Source organism: Scyliorhinus torazame, chromosome 15, assembly GCF_047496885.1.
Source record: "Scyliorhinus torazame isolate Kashiwa2021f chromosome 15, sScyTor2.1, whole genome shotgun sequence".
NCBI lineage: Eukaryota > Metazoa > Chordata > Chondrichthyes > Carcharhiniformes > Scyliorhinidae > Scyliorhinus > Scyliorhinus torazame.
The window spans coordinates 61,404,289-61,427,358 of NC_092721.1; the positions used below are offsets into that span (position 1 = coordinate 61,404,289).

Consider the following 23,070-nt stretch of genomic DNA (forward strand, 5'->3'; position numbering starts at 1 on the left):
CTCGGCCCATTGGGGCCCGGAAAATTGCCAGGGGGGCCGCTGCCAATGGCCCCCAACCAGCGTGAACCCCGCACCCGCCTGAAAACCGACGCCGGAGAATACGGCAGCCGGCGTCGGGGCAGTATTCGCGCCGCCTCCGGGGATTCTCCGACCCGGCCGGGGGCGGGGGGGGGGTCAGAGAATCCCACCCCTGTATTCTCCTTGGAGTAAAGTTATTTCCTTAATAGTTTTGACACAGTGTGCATTCCGGTCAATTTCCCCAGTAGACTTTAATTGCTATAAAATGCCAAAATAAAGTCAGAAAATGCAGGAAACACTCAGCTGGCCTGCAAAGAAATATCAAGGTCACTGAGCTGGAACATTGGGCTGGTTTCTCCGCTGGCGGGGTTCTCCGTTGCGCTGGCAACCACGCCCGGGGATTTCCCGATGGCGTGGGGCTGGCCACAATGGGAAACCCCATTGGCTGGCTGACGGGTTGGAGAATCCCGCTGCCGGCCAGGGGCGTGCCGCACGGGGTGGAGAATCCCACCCATTAACTTTGTTTCTCTCTCCACAGAGTGTTCCTTGCATTTTCCATCGATTTCCAACAGTGTTTTGCCCTTAGAATTCTGCAAAATGTTAAACTGGCTGATTCCATGTGTGTTGTGATACACATATTATTATTTATATTTAACCCCACAAATTTGTATTCACTGATGCATTGCCCAAACAACCATTCCCAGCTAGCACACTTGATTGTTTTGCTGTCCTTGGAGTTGACCTATGTCATCAAGGCAGCATTTATTATCCATCCCAAGCAGCAATGACCTTATTAAGAGTAAACCACCGGTTGTGGGCCTCTAGTCACATCGATGTTAAGGCCAAGGAGGAGTGGCACCACCCTTCGCTGAAGTACACTAATCACTTGGATTCTTATAACAATCCAGCATTTGTCATGGTGAACATTTGGTGCCAGCCCACAAATTATCAGCTTTATTGAATGTATAATTTGCAGCGGTCAGATGTAAATTCACAACCACTGCTTTGCAATTGGATCCACAATTTCCTACCAGTCAGCATTCTTTTAGGAGCCCTCAGTCTGGGATTCTGCCCTTCTATGTATTTCAATGTACTTAATGGGACAGACATGTTGCTCTGCCTCATTGGCAAACTAGTTGTAATACAGTCATCACAAAAAGCACAGATATACCTGCCAGCCGTGTAATTTACATTGCTGGAGGATGAAGCAACACTTCTCTTCGGCAGAAAGCTTCTTTCTGTCCCCCAGCACCATGTCAGTCAGATTTCTGTATCTGCACAGAAAAACAGAAATAAGCATTGTAAATGGAAATGAATCATTGACAGTAAGGACTTTCAACAAAAGCTAGTTCATTCACAAGCTCAGTAGCTACTGCAACACTCGTGTTCTGCTCGCGCTCCCAAGTACAACTCCCACCCTCCCGCCACGTGATATCTTATGTCGCTGCATTATCACGTTCGCACGTGACCACTCGGTCTACACCTTCCTCGTTTAGTTGGAACACCCGGTGGCATGAAATGTAAGTGTGCACAATAGGAAACTATGTACAGACCATTGTGTAACATACAAGTTAAATGAGAAAACAATGCATAACTATTTACATATACAGGTAGCAGTGAGGCACAGATTAAGCTCATCGCAACCCCAACACCTCCCCGCCCTTTGTTGCAGAAAAATAATATTCGAAAGCCAGTTCTAGCCTCGGTGGTAATGAAGTCCTGCAACCTTGTGTTCAGTTTGCTCAGGTTCCCTGACGGTGCAGATGGTGAGTACTGTCAGAGGCTACCTTGTAACTGTTCGGCTGCGTGGCACGGCTGTGTATTATCGTCAACTGGTCACGTGCAGTCCAGATTCTGACTGTTTGACCAGGTGTTAGAGGGCCGAGTCAGTGCATTTTCCTTCTCAATCTGCGGCGTATGAGAGCATCATTCCCATTGGTTTCAAGTTAAGGTTGCAGCAGAGCCTGCGCAGCAGAAATCATTGTCCTGGTGCCCCTGGAAAAAAGTCGTCGTACTGAGGAGGGCAGGCCCTGTCGTGGTACATTTCGCAGGATGAGGTGCACAGCATAGTAATCTGTTCGATCTCAGGCACACTTCTCGAGAAGATGCCTGGCCGAGCAAACCGCCCATTCCACCACACCATTTGACTGTGGATGTACGGGGCTACTCGGGATATGCTCAAAGACCCATTTTTGTGCAAGGTTACAAAATTCTTTGGGATGAATTGGCATGCGCTGCCTGTCATGAGTCTCTGCGAGATGTCATGTGTGGCCAAGTGTCTCTTGAGCTTGACGATGAATATATTACATGTCACATTTGGCAGGTAGTCAAGTTCAAACCACCCGGAATATGAATTGACCGGAATATGAATTGACCAGTGCTAAATATTGTTTTTCATTCCTTTCGAAGGAGGTTCGGTGGGGTTGCGGGAGTAGGGCAGGGGTGTGGGGCTAGGTAAGGTGCTTTTTCGGAGGGTTGGTGCAGACTCGATGAGCCAAATGGCCTCCTTCTGCATTGTAGTGATTCATCTGCTGTGAATGACCATGGGAGGTTTGAAACCTCATGAAAACTGTAAATGCAGTGGTTATTTTGCTTGATGCGGCTTGAGTGCATCGCATGGTGCACATCGGGAAACGTCCCTTTCCTTCTCTGCGTACATTTGAGGGCTGGTACAGTGATTCCTTGGCCCTGTATCTGGTCGCTTCCAACCCATGGCACCTTGGTGAAGTTGTTAGTGTTAGTACCTCTGAAGATTAGTAGGGATGATGAATCACTGACCATGCAGTAATAGTCCATCCTGTGCGGTTAGTTCATCTCTGATGGTGAAGAATGTGCAAAGCACATGTGAAAGCTTTCTTGAGGATCCTGGCTAGCCCTCCATGATGCTGTTTTGCAGTTGTCTGTATGTGATGTCCGTCTGTTGGGTATCTTTGAGTTCCTGAATTCAGCGAGAGAAAATCGCCTCTATTGTCACAATGGCTATGTCTTCCTCACAATGTGCCTGGTCTGTAGTGGGTTAGAAGATTCTGGAGACCACATCAACCAAGTACACATTTTTACCATGTTTGTAGGCGACACTGAGATTTCACCATTGCAGCTTTAATACCATGCATTGCAGCCATGCAGACGCATTGTGCATAGGTTTTTTTTAAGGTAGGTGAGTGGCTGATGATCTGTTTGAACAGCTGCAAGATGACCATATATAAAGGAATTACATTTCTGCAAGGGGTTCCTTTCCGGTCTGTGCATAACTAGTCCCAATTTCAGTGTGGGCCCTTGAAGCAAAGTTTATTGGTCTGGTTCTGGATACGACTGTACCGAGCCTTTGCTGGGAAGCGTCTGCTGGTATAAGAACAGGTGCTCGAATATCAAAGTATTGTAGCACCGGTGGGGCTGCGAGTGCATGTTTGAATCTATTGATGTCAGTTATGTGATGCTCTTGCCAGCACCATTTGATATCCTTTGCCGTGGTTGACAAGACGTCCAGTGACCTCACTATAACACGGGATAAATTTAGAAAGATAGTTCGTTACACCAAGAAATCACAGTAAAGCGTGCTTTGTTCACCAGAATTGCCAACGTGCAGTCGTTGTCTTGTCTGCATCAGGCTTTACACCATCGGCTGGGAGTAAATGGGCCATGTAAGGGATCTGCTTGACCCTAAATCTGCATTTTGCAGGGTTAACCTTTAGCTGTATGGTCCTGATTCTGTCAAGGACGAGACAAAGATGTGCATCATCTTCTTGCATAGAACGTTCCCAAACCAGATCGTTATCAACAATGATTTTGCAAGGTTGGCCTGAAAAGAGTTGCTCTATACACCACTGGAAGACCTCGTTACCTGTGAAGATGCCATAGGACATACAAAGAAAACAATATTTACCTACATGAGACATGAATGTGGTTAGTTTTGAGGATTCCTCATTGGGAGGACACCTTGGAGGGCTCATAAAATGAGGCATTATGGGTAGAAATCAGGACCAGGAAGGAGGCAATCACAATGTTGGGCGTTTATTACAGGCCCCCCCAACTGCAAGCGAGAGATAGAGAAGCAGATAGGTAGAGAGATTTTGGATAGGTGCAAAAGTAACAGGATTGTTGTGGTAGGGGATTTTAACTTCCTTTATATTGACTGGGGCTCACTTAGTGCTAGGGGTTTGGATGGGGCAAAGTTTGTAAGGTGTATCCAGGAAGCCTTCTTGATGCAATATGTAGATAGTCCAACTAGGAAAGGGGCAGTACTGGATCTGGTATTGGGGAATGAACCTGGACAGGTGGTTGAGGTTTCAGTAGGGGAACATTTTGAGAGTAGTGACCACAATTCTGTACGTTTTAGGGTACTTTGAGACAGTGATGAGGGTAACCCTCGCGTTAAGATGCTAAACTGGGGAAAGGCAAATTACAATAACATTAGACAGGAACTGAAGAATTTGGATTGAGGTGTGGCTGTTGGATAGTAAATCAACATCGGACATGTGGGAGTTTTTCAAGCGACAGTTGATTCGGATTCAGGTAGGTCATGTTACTGAGAGAATGAAGGATAAGTATGGTAAGTTTAGGGAACCTTGGATAACGAGGGATATTGTGAACCTCATTAAAAAGAAAAAGGAGACTTTTGTACGGCCTGGAAGGGTGGGGAGTATAAATGAGTATATATTTAAGAAAAATGCCAAGGGCATAGGATCAGTGCAAAAGAGAGTCAGTAACAGTACCAGAGCAGATAAGCTTTAGTAATGAAGACAGATGAGAGACATGAGGCCTCTCCTGATTTGAGAGGTACAGGGCTCTTTTCATGAGGACAAAGATGGTTAAAATGAGAATCAACAGAGGCGAAGAATGAAGAATTTGCGAAAAGATGATTCAGAAAAAATAATTTCACTAATTGGTGAGTCAGTTTGAAAATGTTTCCGATTTCAGTAAAACAACAAAGTAAGAAGTTGGGTGAATTTGTATTGTGTAGAAGTGTTAGGGCAGTCCATCAGATATAATGGTAGAAGCAGATTCCAGAATAATATTTTTTAAAAAAGATATATATTTGAAAAATATGGAAAGATATCTAGTAATTGAATAGCTTTTTCGGAGAGTGATTGTAAAATTCAAAATAGTCTCCTTCAACTCTGAAATATTCATAGTCTTGATAATTTTTCGTGTCCTAAGTAGAGGTAATAGAATGCCATCTAGAGGACACATTTCAACAAAAGCCCATTTCAAACACAACTGAATTTCATGGCCTAACAATTGGTTCATGCAGCTCCAGTTTTTCAGACATTACTCCCACTATTACAGTTTGGCTAGTTGAGGTGTGCTGCTGGCCATATTAGGTAAAGAACAAAAATATGCATCTGTTACCCCTGTCTGACGCAGATATTAGGGGTGCGACCTAACGTCCGGGCCGTGGGCAAAACCAAGCGAGCCAGTCAGATTGTGAGAGAGACCGAATTCGGGAACCACGCTGGGCGCCAATGGTTTCCGATCTAACTGACCCGGAGCGCATCTAGATCCCACCATAGCATGGTGAGAAACCTATAATCACCAATTAAGGCCAATCTCCATCCGATTAACAGGAAGGGCCCCTTATATAATGGCCTCCCGTGTTTGCCCAGCTCCCCAGTGAGCGGTCATGCGGGCGTTCTTTAGCACACCTATTTAAAACCGTGAAGCTAGCGCAATGGTTGCTGTGGGTATCAGAGGTGGTGAGTAACAACCTTGGATAATTGCTGCCCCAGTGCTCGAGGGGGGTGTGGGAGCCTGTGGTAGTCACCACTGATGTATATATTAAGGGATTTGTGGTAAGGCCCTGTACTACAGGTACGGGGGTAGTTCCTGTCTGCTGGCTCCGCCCAGTAGGCGGAGTATAAATATGCGTGCTCCCCATACAGCAGCCTTTTCGCCAGCTGCTGCAGGAGGCCACACATCTTAGTGTAATAAAGCATCAGTTGCATTCAACTCTTGTCTTTGTGTAATTGATCGTGCATCAATTAATTACACAAGTTTTCAGAAGATGGACCTCCGCATCAAGCCGGATCGCCTGCAGCTGGATCCGCAATCAGGCCACGCCAAAAAGGACTTTGAACATTAGCTAGCCTGTTTCGAAGCTTACATCAGGTCTGCACCAGACCCAATTCCGGACGCTCAGAAGATTCAGATCCTCTACGCGCGGCTGAGTTCCAATGTCTTTCCGCTTATCCAGGACGCGCCGAACTACGACGAAGCCATGGCGCTACCGAAAGAAAACTACGCTCAGTGGACTAACACGCTTTACGCTCGACTCATCCTCTCCACGCGCAGTCAACTCCCTGGTGAGTCAGTAGAAGACTTCTGGCGTGCTCTAATTCCCCTAGTCAGAGACTGTGACTGTCAGGCCGTCACGACCACGGAACACTCGAACGTGCTTATGAGGGAGAGTTTTGTTGCGGGGATAGGGTCAGATTACATCCGCCAACGCCTTTTAGAAGGGGCCACGCTCGACCTCGCGGCAATCAAAAAGCTTGCGCTCTCACTGACAGTCGCCTCGCGCGACATCCAGGCCTACAGCCCCGGCCGCGCGGCCCACCCCTCCCACGCATCGTGGACTCCGCAGACGGCCGCCCCATCGGGGATCCCACTCAGCCAACCCCACGCCTGTGCCGCCCGGTAGCCAACCAACCCCGGGGGCCCCAAATGTTACTTCTGTGGGCTGCCCGGCTCGAAGCGCCCTTTGCAAGGCCTGCGGCAAGAAGGGGCACTTCGCGGCGGTGTGCCAGGCCCGTTCAGTCGCCGCTATGGTTCCGACCCCCCCCTCCGTTCGGCCAGTGGGTGCCGCCATCTTCCCCTCCTTGGACCACGCACGGCCAGTGGGCGATGCCATCTTCCCCTCCTCGGACAACGTGCAGCCCCTGGGTGCCGCCATCTTGTTCAACCCCCACCACGTGTGGCCCGTGAGCACCGCCATCTTGTCCTCCACTGGAACATCAACCACCGCCATCTTGTCTACCCCACGGCTCGTGCGGGCAGTGGGCGGCGCCATCTTACCAGGACCCATGCCCCCCGGGCACCCCATCATCTGCCACCATCGACGATCAGCCGCGTCTCGCCTCGGTCACGATTGACCAGTCTCGCCCACACAACCTAGCAACCGCCTCTACAAACGTGAAAATCGATGGGCACGGTATCTCCTGCCTGCTGGACTCCGGGAGCACCGAGAGCTTCATTCATCCCGATATGGTAAGGCGCTGCTCCCTCGCGGTACACCCCGCCAATCAGAGAATCTCCCTGGCCTCCGGGTCCCACTCCGTGGCGATCCGGGGGTACTGCATAGCCACGCTCACTGTCCAGGGCGTGGACTTTACCGGCTTCCACCTCTATGTCCTCTCCAACCTCTGCGCTGCCTTACTACTCGGCCTGGACTTCCAGTGCAACCTCGAGAGCCTAACATTGAAATTCGGCGGGCCCCTACCAGCCTTTACTGTGCACGGCCTCGCGACCCTAGAGGTCGACCCACCTTCCTTATTTGCAAACTTAACCCCAGATTGCAAACCCGTCGCCACCAGGAGCAGACGGTACAGCGCCCAGGACAGGACCTTCATCAGGTCCGAAGTCCAGCGACTGCTTCGGGAAGGCATCATCGAGGCCAGCAACAGCCCCTGGAGAGCCCAAGTGACAGTGGTGAAAACTGGGGAGAAACACAGAATGGTTGTGGACTACAGCCAGACCATCAATAGGTACACGCAGCTCGACGCATATCTGATATGGTCAATCAGATTGCACAGTACCGGGTCTTCTGAACTGTAGACCTGAAATCCGCCTACCACCAGCTCCCCATCCGTAAGGCGGACCGTCCATACACTGCCTTCGAGGCAGATGGCCGCCTTTACCACTTTCTCAGGGCTCCTTTCGGCGTCACCAACGGGGTCTCAGTTTTCCAGTGGGAAATGGACCGAATGGTCGACCAGTACGGGCTGCAGGCCACATTCCCGTCCCTTGACAATGTCACCATCTGCGGCCACGATCAGCAGGGCCATGACGCCAACTTTGCCAAATTTCTCCGCACTGCCACTCTCCGCAACCTCACTTACAACAAGGAGAAATGTGTGTTCAACACGAACCGCTTAGCCATCCTCGGCTATTTGGTCCAGAACGGAGTTCTGGGGCCCGATCCCGACTGCATGGAACTCCGCCTCCCCCACTGCCCCAAGGCCCTCAAATGTTGCTTGGGGTTTTTTTCTTACTTCGCCCAGTGGGTCCCAAATTATGCAGACAAGGCCCGCCCACTCATCCAATCCACTCTTTTTCCCCTAACGGCCGAGGTCACCAGGCCTTCAACCGTACTAAGGCCGACATCGCCAAGGCCGCGATGCACGCAGTCGACGAGGCGCTCCCCTTCCAAGTCGAGAGCGATGCATCCTAGGTCGCTCTGGCCGCCACCCTCAACCAGGCAGGCAGGCCCGTGGCATTCTTTTCACAAAGTCTTCATGCCTCCGAAATTCGGCACTCCTCCGTCGAAAAAGAGGCCCAAGCCGCGTTGAAGCTGTACGGCACTGGAGGCATTACCTGGCCGGCAGGAGATTCACTCTCCTCACTGGCCAACGGTCGGTAGCTTTCATGTTTAACAACACACAGCGGGGCAAGATCAAAAGCGATAAAATATTGAGGTGGAGGATCGAGCTCTCCACCTACAACTACGAGATTTTGTATCGCCCCGGTAAGCTCAACGAGCCCCCCGATGCCCTATCCCGAGGTACATGTGCCAGCGCACAGGTGGATCGACTCCGGACTCTGCACGACAACCTTTGTCAACCGGGAGTCACACGTTTGTACCACTTCATCAAGGTCCTCAATCTGCCCTACTCCGTCGAGGAAGTCAGGGCAATCACCAGAGACTGGCAGGTGTGTGCGGAGTGCAAACCGCGCTTCTACCAGCCAGACCGTTCGCGCCTGAAGGCCTCCCGTCCCTTTGAACGCCTCACCATGGACTTCAAAGGGCCCCTCCCCTCCACCGACCGTAACACGTACTTCCTCAGTGTGGTCGATGAATACTCCAGATTCCCCTTCGCCATCCCATGCCCTGATGTGATGTCTGCCGCCGACATCAAAGTCCTCAACACCATCTTTGCGCTGTTTGGCTTCCCTGCCTAGGTCCACAGCGACAGGGGATCCTCACTCATGAGCGATGAGCTGCGTCAGTTCCTGCTCAACAAGGGTATTGCCTCGAGCAGGACGACCAGCTATAAACCTCGGGGAAACTGAGTGCTGAATTTGGTGCTTTTTGAGTGCGATAGTGAGAGTTTGGTGACCGAGGGAGTATAAGGCTTCATTTTTATCGAAAGTTTAGTCTTTCTTTTATTTAGTTAATTAACTTAAAAGTTGCTGTTTGGTTTAGAAGAAGGTGAATTTTCAATCAGCTTTAAACAGGCTTCTACTTCTAGGCACTTGCAGCTGGAGCTTGTTAATTAGTTAATTGGATTAGGCCAGTTTTTCAGAGGCTAGATTCACAGTACAAAAGTGATCCCCTACAGTGCAGACTTTGTTTGCACTGAGTGCTGAATTTGGTGCTTTTTGAGTGCGATAGTGAGAGTTTGGTGACCGAGGGAGTGCTGAATTTGGTGCTTTTTGAGTGCGATAGTGAGAGTTTGGTGACCGAGGGAGTTAGGTGAGGAGGGAGTAAGGTGCTCCTTTCATTTTGTTTCCGACATTTCCGCAAAGAGTGCGAAGAGAGCCAGGAGTTTACAGGAAGTGTAGCTGACTGGGAGCAGAGTCGGAGGGCGGAGATCTAGTTAGTCCACACAGCAGCTATATTCTGTAAGGTAAGAGGGGATGGAGGCTAGGCCAGTTACATGCTCCTCCTGTAGGATGTGGGTGGTGAGGGATACCACCGGTGTCCCCACTGACTATACCTGCGGGAAGTGCACCCAACTTCAGCTCCTCAAAGACCGTGTCAGGGAACTGGAGCTGAAGCTGGATGAACTTCGGATCATCCGGGAGGCAGAGGGGGTGATTGAGAAGAGTTACAGGGAGGTAACCACACCCAAGGTACAGGACAAGAATAGCTGGGTTACAGTCAGGGGGAAAAAAACAAACAGGCGGACAGTGCAGGGATCCCTCGTGGCCGTTCCCCTTCAAAACAAGTATACCGTTTTGGATGCTGTTGGGGGGGATGACCTACCGGGGGAAGGCCCTAGCGGCCAGGTCTCTGGCACTGAGTCTGGCTCTGGGGCTCAGAAGGGAAGGGGGGAGAATAGAAAAGCAATAGTTGTAGGAGATTCACTGGTTAGGGGAATAGATAGGAGATTCTGTGGTCGCGAGCGAGACTCCCGGAAGGTAAGTTGCCTCCCGGGTGCCAGGGCCAGGGATGTCTCGGATCATGTCTTCAGGATCCTTAAGGGGGAGGGGGAGCAGCCAGAAGTCGTGGTGCACATTGGTACCAACGACATAGGTAGGAAAAGGGGTGTGGAGGTAATAAACAAGTTTAGGGAGTTAGGCTGGAAGTTGAAAGCCAGGACAGACAGAGTTGTCATCTCTGGTTTGTTGCCGGTGCCACGTGATAGCGAGGCTAGGAATAGGGAGAGAGTGCAGTTGAACATGTGGCTGCAGGAATGGTGTAGGAGGGAGGGCTTCAGGTATTTGGATAATTGGAGCGCATTCTGGGGAAGGTGGGACCTGTACAAGCAGGACGGGTTGCATCTGAACCAGAGGGGCACCAATATCCTGGGAGGGAGGTTTGCTAGTACTCTTCTGGAGGGTTTAAACTAATTTGGCAGGGGAATGGGAACCGGATTTGTAGTCCAGCAACTAAGGTAGCCGATATTCAGGACGCCAAAGCATGTAATGAGGCAGTGGGGAAGGGAACACTGACAAAGGAGAGTATTTGCAGGCACGGAGATGGGTTGAAGTGTGTATACTTCAACGCAAGAAGCATCAGGAATAAGGTGGGTGAACTTAAGGCATGGATCGGTACTTGGGACTACGATGTGGTGGCCATCACGGAAACTTGGATAGAAGAGGGGCAGAAATGGTTGTTGGAGGTCCCTGGTTATAGATGTTTCAATAAGATTAGGGAGGGTGGTAAAAGAGGTGGGGGGGTGGCATTATTAATTAGAGATAGTATAACAGCTGCAGAAAGGCAGTTCGAGGAGTATCACCCTATTGAGGTAGTATGGGTTGAAGTCAGAAATAGGAAAGGAGCAGTCACCTTGTTAGGAGTTTTCTATAGGCCCCCCAATAGTAGCAGAGATGTGGAGGAACAGATTGGGAAACAGATTTTGGAAAGGTGCAGAAGTCATAGGGTAGTAGTCATGGGCGACTTTAACTTCCCAAATATTGAGTGGAAACTCTTTAGATCAAATAGTTTGGATGGGGTGGTGTTTGTGCAGTGTGTCCAGGAAGCTTTTCTAACACAGTATGTAGATTGTCCGACCAGAGGAGGGGCAATATTGGATTTAGTACTGGGTAATGAACCAGGGCAAGTGATAGATTTGTTAGTGGGGGAGCATTTTGGAGATAGTGACCACAATTCTGTGACTTTCACTTTAGTAATGGAGAGGGATAGGTACGTGCAACAGGGCAAGGTTTACAATTGGGGGAAGGGTAAATACGATGTTGTCAGACAAGAATTGAAGTGCATAAGTTGGGAACATAGGCTGGCAGGGAAGGACACAAGTGAAATGTGGAACTTGTTCAAGGAACAGGTGCTACGTGTCCTTGATATGTATGTCCCTGTCAGGCAGGGAAGAGATGGTCGAGTGAGGGAACCATGGTTGACAAGAGAGGTTGAATGTCTTGTTAAGAGGAAAAAGGTGACTTATGTAAGGCTGAGGAAACAAGGTTCAGACAGGGCATTGGAGGGATACAAGATAGCCAGGAGGGAACTGAAGAAAGGGATTAGGAGAGCTAAGAGAGGGCATGAACAATCTTTGGCGGGTAGGATCAAGGAAAACCCCAAGGCCTTTTACACATATGTGAGAAATATGAGAATGACTAGAGCGAGGGTAGGTCCGATCAAGGACAGTAGCGGGAGATTGTGTATTGAGTCTGAAGAGATAGGCGAGGTCTTGAATGAGTACTTTTCTTCTGTATTTACAAATGAGAGGGGCGATATTGTTGGAGAGGACAGTGTGAAACAGATTGGTAAGCTCGAGGAAATACTTGTTAGGAAGGAAGATGTGTTGGGCATTTTGAAAAACTTGAGGATAGACAAGTCCCCCGGGCCTGACGGGATATATCCAAGGATTCTATGGGAAGCAAGAGATGAAATTGCAGAGCCGTTGGCAATTATCTTTTCGTCCTCACTGTCAACAGGGGTGGTACCAGGGGATTGGAGAGTGGCGAATGTCGTGCCCCTGTTCAAAAAAGGAACCAGGGATAACCCTGGGAATTACAGGCCAGTTAGTCTTACTTCGGTGGTAGGCAAAGTAATGGAAAGGGTACTGAAGGATAGGATTTCTGAGCATCTGGAAAGACACTGCTTGATTAGGGATAGTCAGCACGGATTTGTGAGGGGTAGGTCTTGCCTTACAAATCTTATTGAATTCTTTGAGGAGGTGACCAAGCATGTGGATGAAGGTAAAGCAGTGGATGTAGTGTACATGGATTTTAGTAAGGCATTTGATAAAGTTCCCCATGGTAGGCTTCTGCACAAAGTAAGGAGGCATGGGATAGTGGGAAATTTGGCCAGTTGGATAACGAACTGGCTAACCGATAGAAGTCAGAGAGTGGTGGTGGATGGCAAATATTCAGCCTGGATCCCAGTTACCAGTGGTGTACCGCAGGGATCAGTTCTGGGTCCTCTGCTGTTTGTGATTTTCATTAATGACTTGGATGAGGGAGTTGAAGGGTGGGTCAGTAAATTTGCAGACGATACGAAGATTGGTGGAGTTGTGGATAGTAAGGAGGGCTGTTGTCGGCTGCAAAGAGACATAGATAGGATGCAGAGCTGGGCTGAGAAGTGGCAGATGGAGTTTAACCCTGAAAAGTGTGAGGTTGTCCATTTTGGAAGGACAAATATGAATGCGGAATACAGGGTTAACGGTAGAGTTCTTGGCATTGTGGAGGAGCAGAGAGATCTTGGGGTCTATGTTCATACATCTTTGAAAGTTGCCACTCAAGTGGATAGAGCTGTGAAGAAGGCCTATGGTGTGCTCGCGTTCATTAACAGAGGGATTGAATTTAAGAGCCGTGAGGTGATGATGCAGCTGTACAAAACTTTGGTAAGGCCACATTTGGAGTACTGTGTACAGTTCTGGTCGCCTCATTTTAGGAAGGATGTGGAAGCTCTGGAAAAGGTGCAAAGAAGATTTACCAGGATGTTGCCTGGAATGGAGAGTAGGTCTTACGAGGAAAGGTTGAGGGTGCTCGGCCTTTTCTCATTAGAGCGGAGAAGGATGAGGGGCGACTTGATAGAGGTTTATAAGATGATCAGGGGAATAGATAGAGTAGACAGTCAGAGACTTTTTCCCCAGGTGGAACACACCATTACAAGGGGACATAAATTTAAGGTGAAAGGTGGAAGATATAGGAGGGATATCAGAGGTAGGTTCTTTACCCAGAGAGTAGAGGGGGCATGGAATGCACTGCCTGTGGAAGTAGTTGAGTCGGAAACATTAGTGACCTTCAAGCAGCTGTTGGATAGGTACATGGATTACGGGAAAATGATATAGTGTAGATTTATTTGTTCTTAAGGGCAGCACGCTAGCATTGTGGATAGCACAATTGCTTCACAGATCCATGGTCCCAGGTTCGATTCCGGCTTGGGTCATTGTCTGTGCGGAGTCTGCACGTCCTCCCCGTGTCTGCGTGGGTTTCCTCCGGGTGCTCCGGTTTCCTCCCACAGTCCAAAGATGTGCGGGTTAGGTGAATTGGCCAATGATAAATTGCCCTTAATGTCCAAATTGCCCTTGGTGTTGGGTGGAGGTGTTGAGTTTGGGTATGGTGCTCTTTCCAAGAGCCGGTGCAGACTCAGGGGGCCGAATGGCCTCCTTCTGCACTGTAGATTCAATGATAATCTATGATTAATCTAGGACAAAGGTTCGGCACAACATCGTGGGCCGAAGGGCCTGTTCTGTGCTGTATTTTCTATGTTCTCTGTTCTATGAAACGGGCAGTTGGAGAGGGGGAATGGGACTGTCTGGAGGGCCGTTCAACTGGCCCTACGGTCCAGAAATCTCCCAGCCTCCCGCTGGCAGGAGGTCCTCCCGACACACTGCACTCCATTCGGTCACTCCTATGCACTGCGACTAATGACATACCCCATGAACGTCTCTTTGCCTTCCCCAGGAAGTCCACCTCCGGGGTGTCGCTCCCGACTTGGTTTGCAGCTCCAGGACCGGTACTCCTCCATAAGCACGTACGACTCCACAAGCCGGACCCGTTGGTTGAAAGGGTACAGCTACTCCACGCCAACCCGCAGGATGCCTACGTAGCGTACCCAGACGGCTGCCAAGATACTGTCTCCCTCAGGGACCTGGCAACAGTTGGTTCCACACACACACACCCCTCCGACCCAGTGCCACCCTCCCCTTCCCCGGTGCACCCCACCGCAGTTCATGCCCCAGGACAATCCGTCCTCCCCCTGCCCACGGCCGAGGATGACGAGGATTTCGGCACGCTCCCTGGGTCACCGAGGACCAGACCGACACCGGAATCGCCGCCACCACTGCGGCGCTCCCAACGGCAGATCAAGGCTCCGGACTGACTGAACCTGTAACTTGATCGGGACTCCATTTTTTCTATGTCGTTAAAACATGTACTTGTATATAGTTCTCCACCACCCCCGCCGGATCAATTTTAACAGGGGGTGAATGTGGTAGTCACCACTGATGTATATATTAGGTGATTTGTGGTAAGGCGCTGTACTACAGGTACGGGGGTAGTTCCCTGCCTGCTGGCTCCGCCCAGTAGGCAGAGTATAAATATGTGTGCTCCCCATACAGCAGCCATTTCGCCAACTGCTGTAGGAGGACACACATCTTAGTGTAATAAAGCCTCAGTTGCATTCAACTCTCGTCTTTGTGTAATTGATCGTGCATCAGAGCCCACGGGGGGCAAAGGCCTGGTTGGGCAGGGCGGCCGCAATTGGTGGGGGTCGCCCGTGGGTCCGACATGCCACTCCCCAGGTTGTGTCTACCAATCTTTTTACACAGAGGGTAGCGGGTGCCTGGAACTCGCTGCCGGAGAAGGTGGCAGAAGCAGGGACGATAGTGAAGTTTAAGGGGCATCTTGACAAATACATGAATAGGTTGGGAATAGAGGGATACGGACCCCAGAAGTGTAGAAGATTTTAGTTTAGATGGGCAGCATGGTCGGCGCAGGTTTGGAGGGCCGAACGGTCTGTTCCTGTGCTATACCTTTCTTTGTTCTTTGTTCATACTAGGGGCAACTTCAGCTGCTGCCTGTCCGTCCCACTGAACACCCGCAGGACAGAACCCTGTCTGTGGTAATATGGTGCAGGTCACTTTAACCCCCATTGACCGTAGCGGCCTCTTGCCGCATAATTAAAGTCTATCGCTAAGAGGAAATTGGCAATGTTAGCAATGTGAACACTTAACAGCTCCCAAATGGATTTCCGTGGGTAGATGTGCCATGTCACAGGTGAGTGTTATAGCCTAGCATCACACTCAGACTATGACGCTTGGACACTTTGCCTGAACACTGGAGACTTCACTACCGCTGGAGCAGCAGCCAACAATTGAACACCTAAGAGCTGGGCGGCAGCACTGGGGATACCCCCCCTCTACCAATATGTTGATTAGGGAGGGGGGCACCTGTACCCAGTTCAATTCCAGTGCTATTCCTGGCGGGCTCTTGGGTCAAGGGTCCGGTGCTCAAGGCCGACTTCTGTGATCAGGGGTGCGTGGGCAGAATAGGGCAGGGTCCCTCAGCACAACCGGCACATTGGATGGCACCCTGAGAGATGGCAGGGAATGTAAGGGTGCGGGAGGCTTGGGGGATTTGAGGGTACTGGGGTGGAAGCCATAACTGGTTGTCGGTCTCTCACCTTCTCCAATTCCCCATATATGAGATTGTTTACCCTGCAGCAGCCGCCCACGCGGTTGCGGTGGCAGTCCAGATGCCCCGTCACTGGAGAAGGTGACGGCAGCAAGGTCAACAGAGGCTCAAGGCAGCAGCCCTTGTCAGGGGCCCACCCCACATCCAGAGATCTCAGCTGTCCATCAGATCAGGGATGGACCCAGAGGGGGAAGTCGATGAAAGCCCAAGGTGTACAGGTGTCACTGGTCTTTTGAAGAGACGTCAGACTGCATGTGCCGCAGGAGGCACTGCCTCAACTAGGGGATGGTGCAGCACCTGTGTCATGTCATTGCGGACTTGGCACCATGTGGAGGAGGAGGATACCAATTCTCATCAAGGGCACCCCAGCTCTGGGCTTTTATGCCCTGGTTCATTCCAGGGCTCGAGCATGGACTTGTGCAGCATATCTACAGCCCACAGGTGCGCCCGTAAAGTCACCAAGATGCCCAGGCAGCAGGTTTCTCTGCTATCGCCGGAATGCCCCAGGTCCAGGGCGTAATAGAGGCACCCATGTTGCCTTGCGAGCACCGGCAGTCCCGGAGTACCCTTCATTAACAGGAAGGGGTTCTGCTGTGGTCTTTGATGCCACTGGCGGGCGTCCTCTGGAGGTCCTGGGGCCGGAGGGCCCATGCCGACTTGGCACATGCCTCGTCATTCCGCCTGCTGACCCCAAGACAGACGGGAGGGTTTCGGGAGAGCTGGTGACCACCATAATCTCACTGTCGGGTGGCTCGTGGTTAGCCTCCAGTGCTCCCTCCTCCCGGTTAGTGCCTGTAGGACCTGGGGGTCACCTTGGGACGGTGGTGCGTCACCAATGTCCACCGGAGACTGGGAAACGGTCTTCAGTGACTGGGACATACTCTGGAGCGCCTTGGCAATACCCACCTGAGACTAGGGCATGCTCTGGAGTGCCATGACAAGGTCCACCTGCTTCAGGGACACATCGAGGCCCTCAGCCATGGTCGTTACTGACTGAGCAATGCCTTGGACACCACTACTCATGCTGTGACGTTGTGCTCCAGACTCTCCACTGCAGTCGCCACCCTAGTAGCGTTGGTCTCAGTGGCACACATTGCCGACACCACCTCCTGTTCCCTATGGATATTTAATATTTAATCATCTTTTATTGTCACAAGTATGAAGTTATTGTGAAAAGCCCCTAGTCGCCACATTCCGGCGCCTGTTCAGGTAAACTGTTACGGGAATTGAACCCGCGCTGCTGTCCTAGTTCTGCATCACAAACCAGCTGTCTAGCCCACTGAGCTAAACCAGCTATGTGGTGTTCACCAGATCATGCTCCAGAGGCCTGTCCACTACCTTTGCACACCAAGGTGTGTGTTTCTGTGCTGGTGGAAGGTGGGGATGACAGCTGTGACGCCTCAACGGTGACATCCTCGAAGCTCTCCTCCGAGGTGTTCTCCTGGAAGGCAGGAGGGTGTTGCCCACCCCGGATGGGTTGGCATCATTGGATGGAGTTCCTGCGGGAGAATGAACATGTGGTCAGTGGGAGGGAAAGACCCTTATGTCTAGCATGATCAACACACGTGTGACAGATCATCTCCGTGTGAGCCGGTGTATACTCACGTCTGCGGCACAGTGACCAATCTGTCCTCCACCACCCTGCAACCTCCAGGAGCCCTTCCTTGTAGGGGTTGAGGGCTCTGATGTTTGGCAGCCTGCCGCCCGTGTGGGCCTTTTCCAGCCTGTTGTGGGCCAACTTCTCCTGAGGGGACAATGAGAGGGCATTGTGAGCTGCACGCTTCATGCATTGCAGGGCATGGTGGTGGTGGTGGGGGGGGGGGTCCTGGCAAGGCTTAGTTATAGGCACCACCAGTGGGCATGGGTGAAGTGCGCAGGTGAGTGCCAGGGTGTGCTGGGGCACAGACACGGGGGAGGGGGTGCGGTGCCAACCCCAGGGATTTGGGAGGGGACAGCTGGGGGTGGCAGGTGGGACTGGTGCCAGGGGACCGGTGCCAACTTACCCATGCGGCACGCTGGAGGTCGTTGAGCACCTTACGGCATTGGGTGTCGGTCCTCCTAGTTACACTCCCAGTGCTGATGGCTGCTGCCAGTGCCTCCTAGGCGGCACTGGCTGCCCTATGGCTGACCCTCCGCCCCTCTCGGGGGAACTGGGAATCCCGCCTGCACTCCACCATATCCAATAGTTGGGCCAGATTGGCATCACCATCATACATAGGACCGGTCTGCATGGGGGCATGGTTGCATGCTATTTGGGGTTTGGTCTGAGGGATCAGTGTAAGAGTTGCTCCTGCTCGTTAGTGGGAAGCTGCCGAGCGCAGTCCAGGCGAATCAGCTGGCGGGACAGCACGTTCCGACATAAAGCCCATAGGGCATTAAGTGCCTAATTATCAGTGACGACCTCGTCAGGTCAGACGTCGGGAAACACCCGGCAATTCCCGCTCGCAACCACACTTCGAAATTTTTCCATTAGATTGCGTCCTGGGTCTTTTGGATACTCGTCATCTTGACTTGGAAATATATTGCCGTTCCTTCACTGTCACTGGGTCAAAACCCTGAAATGCCTTCCATAACAGCACTGTGGGTGAACCTACACCACCTGGAATGCAGCATTTCAAGAGGCATCTCACTACCATCTTCTCAAGGGCAATTAGGAATGGACAACAACCATTGGCCGAGCCAGCGAAGCCCACTTCCCATAAAAATAGATTTTTTTAAAAACGCAAATAAGGAGACTAACATACATTTGAGGCACCTTTTCCAAGATTACTTTGTCCTGAGACAAGCGGTGTTAGTAGTGGCTGCACTCAGGGTAACCAAACCTGGGAATTTCTTGTTAAGCTCAATCAATAGCATATTTAACTCATTTGAATATGGAAACAAGAAGACCTCATGGCATTCCACCCGCCCACAACTCTAAAAGAACCAACTGCTCTCCTCACACTCCCTTCAACACCATTGCCATTTCCTAGCCTGAACCCTGATCTCTTGGCGCCCTGATCTCTCTGTTCTGGTCCCAAAGCTGAGTATGCACTGCTGCCAGCCCAATTATTTGAAGAAGAGCAATAGTCTGCATGGTTAGCAGTCCTCGCTGAGTCATGAAAGGCGCATTCACAATGCAGCCAAATAAGTTGAGTATCAACCTGTAAATCCTTCTGACACACAACAATGGCAGGCAATAAGCGTGAAAGAGGTTCTTGGCTAATCATGTGGTGGAAAGTAAAGTGGAGCCTCTGCCATCATTATTCATAGCTCGAGGAGTAATCATGCATATTTCTACAGCAACTCGGACTCTGAGACGGGCCAGTTGGTTCAATTATTGTGGATCAGATTGGTGCCAACAGCATAGATAGTGGTTCAATCCCTGTTCAGGCATGTGTGGATTTGAGACCTGTCTCTTTGCCCTCTCCATTGCGGTGCTGTGAGTTGGATCTGCCTTTGGGCAGAGGTCTAATGAAGAAGAAGAAACTTGGATGAAGGAATAGAGAGTGGGTGAGACCTGGAAAACTAGCCTGGAGAGCTGTAAGGCAGGAAATTGGACATAAACTGAAGTATGCCTTTTGTCTTGCATCCCTGATGCATTAACCTATCATTACACTCAAACTGGAGATGAAAGTAACGTGAAAGGCAGCTGTCCTGATAATCATCAGAAAGACCAGGTCAAATGTCATACTGAAAGAATAGGTTGCACTTGACCATCTGTTCTTGCTGGTGTTTCATTCCAGAAAAACTTTGACTACAAGTCAAAGAAATGGAGACTGATTGCGAGATAAGACTGGATCTGCCTTTTCTGTGTCATGGATATCAGCTAATTGAGCTGGATATAAGGAATGAAACACTATCTCAACACTGAGAAAGCTATCTTTCACATTATAGGTTAAATACTTGTTTACATGTTGGAAAGTTGCTATGCTGAGTGCAAATTTTATTTTTTTTAGACAAATTCTTATATTCAAGAAAATCACAGATGCGAAGTGACAGAACTGCATACACGTTGACTTAGTCTGGTAATGTAAAATTGGTAATAGACATTCAGCAAGCTGCTTTGCGTCTCTCCTGATCTTTCATTAGTATCAGTGACGGATATTGAATCTTTGTACTCTGTATTTCCATATCCAAGTCATTTATATATTTCAAAAAAGGAGAGGCCCGAGCACAGACACTCGGGGAACAGCACAGTATGCTATCCTCTGGTCGGAAAAACACTTTTTTGTACCCAGTTATTTTTTTCCCAATTAATGGGCAATTTAGAGTGGGCAATCCACCTACCCTGCACATCATTTTGGGTTGTGGGGGTGAGACCCATGCAGTCACGGGGGAAAATGCAAACTCCACACAGACAGTGACCCGGGGCCGAGATTGAACCCAGGTCCTCAGCGCCATGAGGCAGAAGTGCTAACCACTGCACCACCATGCCTACCAAACATTATTTTTGTTAACCAGCCTTTCAGGTAGTTAATTTATATCATATTTATTAAGTCAGAAATAGGAAAGGAGCAGTCACCTTGTTAGGCGTTTTCTATAGGCCCCCCAAAAGTAGCAGAGATGTGGAGGAACAGATTGGGAAACTGATTTTGGAAAGGTGCAGAAGTCACATGGTAGTAGTCATGGGTGACTTTAACTTCCCAAACATTGAGTGGAAACTCTTTAGATCAAATAGTTTGGATGGGGTGGTGTTTGTGCAGTGTGTCCAGGAAGCTTTTCTAACACAGTATGTAGATTGTCCGACCAGAGGAGGGGCAATATTGGATTTAGTACTGGGTAATGAACCAGGGCAAGTGATAGATTTGTTAGTGGGGGAGCATTTTGGAGATAGTGACCACAATTCTGTGACTTTCACTTTAGTAATGGAGAGGGATAGGTGCATGCAACAGGGCAAGGTTTACAATTGGGGGAAGGGTAAATACGATGATGTCAGACAAGAATTGAAGTGCATAAGTTGGGAACATAGGCTGTCAGGGAAGGACACAAGTGAAATGTGGAACTTGTTCAAGGAACAGGTACTACATGTCCTTGATATGTATGTCCCTGTCAGGCAGGGAAGAGATGGTTGAGTGAGGGAACCATGGTTGACAAGAGGTTGAATGTCTTGTTAAGAGGAAAAAGGAGACTTATGTAAGGCTGAGGAAACAAGGTTCAGACAGGGCGTTGGAGGGATACAAGATAGCCAGGAGGGAACTGAAGAAAGGGATTAGGAGAGCTAAGAGAGGGCATGAACAATCTTTGGTGGGTAGGATCAAGGAAAACCCCAAGGCCTTTTACACATATGTGAGAAATATGAGAATGACTAGAGTGAGGGTATGTCCGATCAAGGACAGTAGCGGGAGATTGTGTATCGAGTCTGCAGAGATAGGAGAGGTCTTGAACGAGTACTTTTCTTCTGTATTTACAAATGAGAGGGGCCATATTGTTGGAGAGGACAGTGTGAAACAGACTGGAAAGCTCGAGGAAATACTTGTTAGGAAGGAAGATGTGTTGGGCATTTTTAAAAACTTGAGGATAGACAAGTTCCCCGGGCCTGACGGGATATATCCAAGGATTCTATGGGAAGCAAGAGATGAAATTGCAGAGCCGTTGGCAATGATCTTTTCGTCCTCACTGTCAATAGGGGTGGTACCAGGGGATTGGAGAGTGGTGAATGTCGTGCCCCTGTTCAAAAACGGGACTAGGGATAACCCTGGGAATTACAGGCCAGTTAGTCTTACTTCGGTGGTAGGCAAAGTCCTGGAAAGGGTACTGAAGGATAGGATTTCTGAGCATCTGGAAAGACACTGCTTGATTAGGGATAGTCAGCACGGATTTGTGAGGGGTAGGTCTTGCCTTACAAATCTTATTGAATTCTTTGAGGAGGTGACCAAGCATGTGGATGAAGGTAAAGCAGTGGATGTAGTGTACATGGATTTTAGGAAGGCATTTGATAAGGTTCCCCATGGTAGGCTTCTGCAGAAAGTAAGGAGACATGGGATAGTGGGAAATTTGGCCAGTTGGATAACAAACTGGCTAACCGATTAAAGTCAGAGAGTGGTGGTGGATGGCAAATATTCAGCCTGGATCCCAGTTACCAGTGGCGTACCGCAGGGATCAGTTCTGGGTCCTCTGCTGTTTGTGATTTTCATTAATGACTTGGATGAGGGAGTTGAAGGGTGGGTCAGTAAATTTGCAGACGATACGAAGATTGGTGGAGTTGTGGATAGTGAGGAGGGCTGTTATCGGCTGCAAAGAGTCATATATAGGATGCAGAGCTGGGCTGAGAAGTGGCAGATGGAGTTTAACCCTGAAAAGTGTGAGGTTGACCATTTTGGAAGGACAAATATGAATGCGGAATACATGGTTAACGGTAGAGTTCTTGGCAATGTGGAGGAGCAGAGAGATCTTGGGGTCTATGTTCATACATCTTTGAAAGCTGCCACTCAAGTGGATAGAGCTGTGAAGAAGGCCTATGGTGTGCTAGCATTCATTAACAGAGGGATTGAATTTAAGAGCCGTGAGGCGATGATGCAGCTGTACAGAACTTTGGTAAGGCCACATTTGGAGTACTGTGTACAGTTCTGGTCGCCTCATTTTAGGAAGGATGTGGAAGCTTTGGAAAAGGTGCAAAGGAGATTTACCAGGATGTTGCCTGGAATGGAGAGTAGGTCTTATGAGGAAAGGTTGAGGGTGCGAGGCCTTTTCTCATTAGAACGGAGAAGGATGAGGGGCGACTTGATAGAGGTTTATAAGATGATCAGGGGAATAGATAGAGTAGACAGTCAGAGACTTTTTCCCCGGGTGGAACAAACCATTACAAGGGGACATAAATTTAAGGTGAATGGTGGAAGATATAGGGGGGATGTCAGAGGTAGGTTCTTTACCCAGAGAGTAGTGGGGGCATGGAATGCACTGCTTGTGGAAGTAGTTGAGTCGGAAACATTAGGGAGCTTCAAGCAGCTATTGGATAGGTACATGGATTACGGTAAAATGATATAGTGTAGATTTATTTTTCTTAAGGGCAGCACGGTAGCATTGTGGATAGCACAATTGCTTCACAGCTCCAGCGTCCCAGGTTCGATTCCGGCTTGGGTCACTGTCTGTGCG

At 49.8% G+C, this 23,070-nt stretch overlaps 1 protein-coding gene across 1 annotated transcript in view; it reads right to left on the reverse strand.

The window, feature by feature from the left end:
* The window catches only part of myo16 (myosin XVI), an 875,686-nt gene that overhangs the window by 118,195 nt on the left and 734,421 nt on the right, over positions 1 to 23,070 (reverse strand). The window contains exon 28 of the mRNA XM_072476270.1: positions 1,190 to 1,292. Coding sequence (XP_072332371.1) covers positions 1,190 to 1,292 — 103 coding nt within the window. The remainder of the gene's footprint in view (positions 1 to 1,189; positions 1,293 to 23,070) is intronic.